This window comes from Gavialis gangeticus, unplaced genomic scaffold, assembly GCF_001723915.1.
Source record: "Gavialis gangeticus isolate Ggan-Ray unplaced genomic scaffold, GavGan_comp1, whole genome shotgun sequence".
Taxonomy (NCBI): domain Eukaryota; kingdom Metazoa; phylum Chordata; order Crocodylia; family Gavialidae; genus Gavialis; species Gavialis gangeticus.
The window spans coordinates 32,219,574-32,228,710 of NW_017729025.1; the positions used below are offsets into that span (position 1 = coordinate 32,219,574).

At 38.0% G+C, this 9,137-nt stretch overlaps 1 protein-coding gene across 4 annotated transcripts in view; it reads right to left on the reverse strand.

The window, feature by feature from the left end:
- VRK1 (vaccinia related kinase 1) overlaps positions 1 to 8,871 on the reverse strand; it is a 54,022-nt gene extending 45,151 nt beyond the window's left edge. For 2 of the 4 annotated variants that reach the window (XM_019518597.1, XM_019518596.1), the window contains exons 1-3: positions 7,708 to 8,868; positions 5,191 to 5,352; positions 2,784 to 2,839 (exon numbers count right to left, since the gene is read on the reverse strand). In XM_019518597.1, coding sequence (XP_019374142.1) covers positions 2,784 to 2,839; positions 5,191 to 5,347 — 213 coding nt within the window. In that variant the 5' untranslated portion in view covers positions 5,348 to 5,352; positions 7,708 to 8,868. Of the gene's footprint in view, positions 1 to 2,783; positions 2,840 to 5,190; positions 5,353 to 7,707 lie in introns of all 4 variants that reach the window. The other 2 variants (XM_019518598.1, XM_019518595.1) reach the window with 2 other exon arrangements.
- Between the last annotated feature and the right edge of the window lie 266 nt (positions 8,872 to 9,137).

Here is a 9,137-nt window from a genome sequence, read left to right on the forward strand (position 1 = left end):
AGACCACCGCAATAAAGCGAATATCGCAATAAAGAGAGTCACACGAATTTTTTGGTTTCCCAGTGCATATAAAAGTTATGTTTACACTATACTGTAGTCTATTAAGTGTGCAATAGCATTATGTCTAAAAAAACAATGTACATACCTTAATTAAAAAATACTTTATTGCTAAAAAATGCTAACCATCATCTGAGCCTTCAGTGCGTCGTAATCTTTTTGCTGGTGGAGGGTCTTGCCTCAATTTGTAAAAAACGCAATATCTGCGAAGCACAATAAAATGAAGCGCAATAAAACGAGGTATGCCTGTATTACTACAGTAAAAGCCCTGTTATCCATCGTTCTACTAGCCAGAATACTCTATTAACCGGAATTTCTGGCCAGCTGGATGGATGCAGAGGGAGTGGGGGGAAAGCTCGCATGCAGTAGCAGCTACCACCACACTTCGCTGCTGCTGCTCCACATCCAGCCACAACATCAACCCTGCACTGCCACCTCTCCACCTCTGCCTGCCACCACACCCACCCCCCTGCCCGGCCAAAAACCAGCAGCATCAGGCATCCAGAATTTTTAGATACCAGGCATCCCCCATTCCCCACTCATGCCAGATAACAGAGTTTTTACTGTACTCAGACATCAATATCATAAGAACTAGATGTCAGATACTACACCAATTTCTATACTGCTTTAATAACGTACCAATTTTAAGAAATACTGTGTGAAAACCATTTTCTTCTGAACACTAACAAACCTTAGTTTACTAGTCAAATATTGGTGACTTGACTCCCAAGACATCAGAAACAAGGCTTTTACCAAGAATTGCTACCTAACAGCATATGAAGACAGCAAAAAAGTCTGGTATTTATGTAGGCAGACCCAGTGCAAAGATGGGGATAATACATATTTCCCAAATACCCAAACACAGGTAGAAAAAAAAACTAGGAATGAAAGCAAGTAACTATCAGGAAGCTCAGCAACAGAGGTACTGCAAATTGTGACAGAAAGAAGATTGCAATATTAAAGTGAAATAGAAATGCACTTTATTCTTTATAATGCAGAACATTAGTTTGCAACCACCACCATTTCCAAACAAATTTATCATTAATAGTCATGTGAAGCAGAAATTGACACTGTCAAGATTTGCAGTTATGCATCAGGCACAGTAAATTTAGAACAAAACAATTTAGTTTTTAAACTTTGGAAAAAATGGGCTATAAGCATTCATATTTACTTTATACACACACACACACACACACACACACACACACACACACACACACACACACACACACACACACACACACACACACACACAAGATTTATTTATATTTTATATTTCATGGGGTAAATTGTATGAATTTATGGCTACTAACACCCCCCACCCCGTTAACAGTCAAAACTAATGTAATTAATGGGGGCATACCTTTTTCCTCCATTACGAGAATCAAAGAGCTTGAAGGGAGCTCAAGAGGTTGTTTACTAGATTCCCTGTTCAAGGCAGAGGACTATCCCTGTCTAAACTCTCTCAGTACTAGATAAAAATACTGAAGTGCTATTCCAATCATAAGATCAAATGTACAGTTATACATGTATATGCTGATACTAGTCTCAGTTCTTCTGTATTGAGTTCCAACTTGGCACATGCTAGGAGCCCAGAATCAAGTCAGTTACAGCTTTGTGATTCTTTATCATTTTAGATAATTGTGTTAGAAAATTTCTTCCATGCCTGTACCTTTTGCCATTCCAAGATCCTTACAACTGATGGAGTAACTAACATCAGTGATACAGTACACAGAAATACTCCAGTAAAACTGACAAAGAAAATGTATCCATTTTGGAGTACTCAAGTAGATTGTTCTGAATAATCTGGGATACTGTACCAACTACCAACCAATCCATCACTAACAGCTCCTAACCCAAGGGTGGCCACCTAGGGCACACATGCCACAAGTGACACAGGCAGCCTCTGTGTGTGGCACACAAGATGAGAGCAAGATATAAGCAGCACAGTAGCAGGTGGGGCAGGAAGCAAGAGCAGGAGTTTGGGCAGGAAACACAAGGCAGAGAAGAGAAAGCAGAGCAACAGATCGGACAGGAGAAAGGGATCAGAATGGCACTCCAGAAGGCTATGGGACTAATTTATGGTACACCTGCAAAAAAATGTTGGTCACCGCTATCCTAACTTACCTCCCTTCATCCAGTCTCAGGTCTCAGATTAGTGTGTGTCCACCTGGATGTCTTGCCATAAGTTAACACAGTCCAAACTGAATTGTGGACCACCCCATCCCCTGTATTCTCTGTTACTATTAACATCATCGTTCTGTGGTATTACAGTCTTATGTTACAGGTAGTCCTCAACGCCTCAATTTTTGCCTGTCCTATTGCCCTGCCTTTCTTCATAATATCTGGTGTTCCTTCTTTTCTAAAAGAAATCCAAAACTAGTCCAGGCTTTCACTCTCTTGTGTACTGAAAGGAATCTATCTTTCTGTTACCTAAAGTATGACTGACTGTCTTCCTTCCATCCTTTGCAAGTTATTTGAACTTTCAAATGGTATATCCCTGTGTTTGTAAAGCAATCTGTATATAGCATCACAAAGTCCTGATCCCCCACTGGGGCTTCTGGGCATCTGTGTATTTCTTGTTTAGAAGTCACACACACACGCAATGATGTAGTATATAACTATTGTAACAATATATAGCAGCTTACAGCATGTCACACATTGCATATGCTATACCAAAACAGCCATTTTAAAATTTTGAAATAAAGATTCAAGTTTTCTCTTACCACTTTTACAACATAAGATGCATCACTGCCAACCGATTTTGAAGAATTAACATCAGCTGTTAAAATATGAAGTGTTCATCAGTAGGATGAGAGACAACCATCAAAAACAAAGCTTCTACTTGCTATGTCATTTGTTTAGCTATGCCATAAAGTAATTATACATTAGCATGAATAATTTTCAGAATCTAGGCAGAAGAACTGTATCAAATTTAACCAACTTAAATTTCTGGTTGTGAGTTCTCTGTTGCCAGGGCGGGAGGGAGAAGCTTGTTACAAAATGATAATGGAATGCTCTTGATTATTAAATAGTAGTTACTCCTTTAAAGACAAAGATAGAGAAACAAAATGTGGGTATACAACTTGCAAGAAGCCATCAAGTACTTCTTTTGTCTACTAGATGCCATAATAACCAAAAACAGTTTTTTTCCTCTCTTCCAGCTATTTGCTCTCCCAGCTGCCGCTTTATAATTTCCATAGATTTACTGAGTGATGGAATACTACAATGGACAGTTTAGGAATAACAGATACATAAGGATGTGCTTCTGTACAAGTAGAGAAGGAGATTAAACAATGTTTGGAACATGATGTGGTTGGGCTTACATAAAAAAGCAATTAATAATGTGGGTAAGTGTCTAACACAAGGAGAATGCCACCTTTAGTAAGCATTAGGAGCTTAGGCAAAACCATGCAGCAAAGCCAGGCTTCTCTAGCCACGATTAAATTTGTCAGTTCTCTTGACCAAGTCTTCTCAGAAGAACACTGTCACCTTATATTGGTGCCTGATCATTTTACTAACACCTTAGATCAATAAATGATTTTGTAACCCATGAATTACTATATGAAGCTACAGAATTCCATGCAATTGTATCACAAGTGGAAGAAGGGAAACATCTCATCACATATCTAATGCACCACATAGTACAAGAGCCTTATCACCATCTTCATCTTAAAACTTTAACCATCCAACATTCATTGGAAGAACAGAATCATAACATGGGGCCCTCAGCAGAAATTCCCAGGGTTCTGTGAGGACCTCACTTCTATGCCACCTGTGCAGAATGCATTTTGGAAATGGTGCTAGATATAAGAAAAAAAATTCAAACTTTTCCCTGGAAGTTCAAGTATCATTATAAAGTGAATTTTGTGACAATACCCACACAGAAAAATTCTCAGACATCTACAGATGGCTCAGTAAACTGATCATACAATAAACAACATGACCTATGGGCAAAAGTTCAGATGCAATTTATCCCAGCTAAAGCAGAAAGCTCCGTTAACTGGTCAGTGGCTTGCATGAAGTGAGCTGATAATCTTAAATTCTGTATTTATGAGCCAAGTATCCTCTTAAAAAAATACTGGCATAAGACAGAATAAACATCAAATTACCATGGAGACTGAACTATCCATAGATAGGTCTGCTAAAGTAAGGGTTGAGACACTAGCAAGACAGGATAGTTATGTATGAATTGCTGTGCCCATGCCATCAATCTGGCATCATCAACAACCACTAGAATTACTTCAGAAATGCTCCTTAAGAAGTAATTAAGTAAGAAAATAGAAGCCTGTCCACAAACATTTAAGTGATATTAAAAAGGAGCAAAATGGTTTATATATGAATTAAGAATGTTACCAGTAAAGATTATAGCTAATCTGTCACATGAATTAGCTGGGGATGCCACAGTCCCCTGGGGTGTCTTGATATCCTTTTAGGGGTGATGCATATTGCTAGCTGTACAAATATGCCACACAAAAGAAATCCAGAGATTTCAAATAGCAATCCATAATGTTAAAACATTCAGACCTGTTGTGTTCTTTTCTGAGTTCTTTGCAACAGAAGAATTGCCGTATTATTTTATATAGTCAAAAAAACAAGTGAAAACTAAAAGCTGGCATTTTCTGAAGGGTCTATCAATGGGTGCTTCGAGCTTACTAAGGCAGTGGTTCCCAACCTTTTTAGACTGCAGACTGGCAAACCATGGACTGGCAAACTGCAGACCGGAAGTATAAAAAAGGGTTGGCTACTGGCCTTCAGTATGTGGGTCACTTCCAGACTTCCAGTCCAGCAGCCAACCCTCCTGTGGACCGACAGCCAACCCCTAATGGCCCAGGGGTTGGTAACCTCTGTACTAAGGGCTTACTCAAATTTGAAAAGGTCATGAACCACTGGGTTAGACTAAGACTTGAGGGGTTTTCATATCACATACTGCTAACTATGCCTCAATGTCCTCTAATATTCATTTTACCTACATTTCTCCCTTTTGCAAGAAATAAAAGTATTATGCTGCAGCTGACAGATACATAGCTTTTCTAAACTAGGAATTGTTGGGGTGGGGAAAGGATGCAGGGGAGGAGGAGGCTTTAAGGACCCTCAATTTTAAAATGTTCTGTTTAGTACACACAAGCTTACCAAGATATAAACGTCCAAAGCCACCTTGCCCTATATGCATGCCTAATTTCCACTCTTTTTTTGATGTATCTGTTAACACCTCTCCTGGAGCAAATTCTTCTGCAAGCTTCCTCTTCGCAGGAGCTCTTTTTCCAGATGTCTTCTTTATATAAGGCATTTTCACTACAAAAAGTAATACAGGGTTATACACTGAGCAGATTTACTTTCACACTTTTATTCTACTCCATATGCCAGTTTTTATACTTTCTTTTCCTTATGACAGACTTCCACATAGTAACTATGGGTTGTTTAAACTGCCAAATTGTTACTACAAAAATTCTTTAAGAATTTCTTGAAGTAATCCTGTCAGCATGGCTTCTAGGTGCAAAAACAAGCAATTACTTCAAGAATCAGGAAAAATGGCTCTAATGAAAGCAATTTTGTAGAACAAGAGTTTTTTTTTATTTAAAGGTTTTACATAATTCGATACATGCTACAGAATTACAGCTATTCACATGATAATGCACTGTGATCCAACTATATGAAAAATATTTTACCTATATTGGTTTCCTTGCAAGTAAAACTGTTGAATTCACTAATTTTTAATACAGCTTAAGTATTTAAAAAATGGAATCTCAACTGTTCCACAAAAGAGAGTGCATTCCCTCATATTTCTCATTTGACCATTATCTCAGCAGTTTAGCTTATAAAAACATAATTCCACAAAAGATCAAATACCTGTCACCACAGTTAAAGATGTCAGAGAAGTGTTCTCTCACACAATTATGTGCAACAAATATGAAAGTCCACTTATTGCTTCAGAGGATATTTAGAATAATACAGAAACAACAGAGCTGCAATGTTCTTAGAGGATTCTGTCCATCTCTCCCCATCAGCTCTAGGTACTTTTCCCCAGTCTGCAGATCCCTTTCTTGAATATCAAAATGCTTCTTTTCCCCTAAGACAGCTCTTCTGCCTTGCTAAGGTCTAAAGAACTCTCCTGGAAGGAAAGGCAAAAGATAGTTCCTACAGGCGTAATTTTAGATAGTAAAGCCACATTTGAATATCCATAGAACATGTAAACCCTGTCCAGCACAGATGAAAGTATTTAATAGTCACCTTGAGGAAGACGACAGGGGTATTTAATCTCTAAATTACTTTTTAAAAGGTTGTTAGGTATTCCTGCCCAAAACTATAGGATCTGAAACTGTCTAGAACTCATGAAATGCAATGATTTAACTCTAAACTGCTCTCCAAGGTGCTCATAAAACAAAATTTTTTTTCAGATATAACTGGACAGCTGAGTCTCTTCACTCATCTTAAAACATAGAAACAACATGTTATCCATAATTTTCAAATGACCCTTGTAAATACTCTCTTTTAACGCTTTAGTTTCTCTCTTCATTAAATTCAAATTTTCCCTCCACATTTTTAATTGTAGAAAAACAGAACTTGTGCTTTCTGTCCAAATTTAAAATAATCTCAAAAATAGCATGGCAGGTCTGAATGACAGAACGAGCTGCCCCAGGCACATGGAACTATTGCGCTTACCTACAATTACGTTCTTAACTTAAGAAAATACTTTATAGACTAATACTGGCACATTTTCTCCTGGGACAATGACAACTTCTTTGACCGCTTTCTACGAACTGGTAAAATGTGTATATGATATATGTTGTTATATATACCATATATACATATTAACTTCATTCATGGAACATTATGGATGTATTTCATCTTGGTAATCTCATCATAATTCTGATGCTGACAAGCCTGCTTAGAGGGGACAAGGTAGTTTATTTTGATTAGCTCCATGAGAATGACAGGTGAAGAGTGGCTCCCCTACCGCCAGTTTTACTTGTCCACCAGTCTCAGTCACATACCTGAAAAGACTGTAAAGAACTGACTGTCTGATTAACATCCCCTTAAGCCATGGAAGTGAAAGCTAAGGATGAACAGTGAATATTATCACTTAGAAATCCTGCCCTTAAATAAACAAGACATTCATTCATGGTTTCTGGGCTACCCATGCTCACACCCACTGCTAGGATGGCACCATGCCTAGTCATAGGTTGGTCAACCTACCACTAGGCCATAAAAGTCAAGCAAAGATAATTTTAAATAAGCAGTGTGCAGAAAGCATGTCGAACTGTTGCAAAATAACTGTCTTCTGTGGATGCAGTGGCTCCACATGATTTTGTATTGGAAAATGCAAGAATCCTTTATGGTATTAAATATGGGAAGATTTGGGGATTGCATGCGGTTATACAAGAATAGGCGGAACATAAAAAAGAATGAAAAAGATATGGAAAACAGGTTAAACTCAGCAGAAAGGAAGGAAAAGACCTTTTTATTGCTAGCTTTGTTATTCTATAACACTTTCTACCTAGAGACCAGCAAGTCTACAAAATAAGATGGATCATTGGAGTAAGCTCTCCGCATTTAAAGCTCCTTGCATGAGAACAACTACTACTCAACTTGCTTATTCCTACTAACCACCAATATCTTTATATCTAAAAAATGACTGTCAGCCCACACCATCATAAAATGGTTTACAAACTTGGATACAGAACTCATTTGCCTCTCCAGAAAAATACCACAGATATATTACAATACAATGCCAATAGCATTTTAGGGCAGAAAACAAAGATGACAACAAAATGAAACTATGTTGGGAGATTCAGAAATAACTGAAGATAAATTACTTGAGCTAAAGAGTCACCATGATGCCAGCACTAACTGTACCTCTTGAACAACAGGTGCTTAGATAAGGATACCAGAGTTCGCTCTCATCCAAACAACGTAATACCAGACTGCATCATAAATTTAACACAGACTTAGCATCACCTGTTGAACTGGTCTGCACCACCTTCTGCAGCATCAGTGGTTGTGTTAGTTTATCATATCTCCCACCTCAAGGGAAAAGAGGCCTTATGGCAAAAGCACAGCATGTTGGGAAACGCAACCATTTATCTTCCTTTCATTTAAGGTTCACTTTCACCTTTCTTTGTCTCCATGATCAATAAATGGAAGTACTGCCTATCTCAGAGGGATGCTGAGACCTAATTCATTAGTGACTGCAAAAAGCATTGAAATCCTTGGTTATAAGATAACTTAAGTACCAGAGATACTTGTCCCTCCTTAGTTATGTGACTAGACAGGAACACATTTTCAAGGTACATCGTTGTAAACAGCAGCATTAATATGGCAGTGACCTGCTCTGGACTTGAATAGCTTGAGAAGCATAGACTTTGCACCTAACAAATATGAACAAATTACAGCAGGGATCATGATTTGTTTGGTCCAGCCTTCTCAAACCATCTTCTTTAGTGTATATGAAGATTTTCTTTCCTCCTCCCCAGAAGACTTAGAAAAGAAGTATTGAGTGTGCTGTTTTGAGGTATGCAAGCAATTCAGTATCAATAGTGCTATTAGTGAAGTTATCTTTATAAATGAAGCCTGGACTGGCATTCTTGCTGCTACTTTTTTGCTCTCAAAGCGAACTCTAGTAGACAATTCCCAATTGGTGTTTTCTTCCTTTCTCAATAGTCTAAAATGAATATAAATCAAATTTATTTTAAGGAGATATTTTTCCCCCGGGCGACAACTCAGGATGTTGAATTTCTCCCTGATCTGGTTCTTTTATCCTCCACAAATTGCTATTTTAGGCTTGTTTATCTCAGTTGGACTTCTTTTCATTTTTCAGCAGACAAGACCATAATGCTGACCTGCTATCCTTTTAGTGAATAGACAGTCCCAGCAAGACCAGGAATCCACACGTCATCAATATTGTTCATAAAACCAAAGCAGAAATCTTCAAATCTGATAGTAAACGTGCGTGTACGCACACACACACTTAAAAAAAAAAGAAAGGAAAAATGTTTCTAGAAACTTTACACCTATTTCTCATGTTTGGTATGATTTCCTTTTATTCCCTGCTCCCCCTTCCGTTTCCCAAAACAGATGTA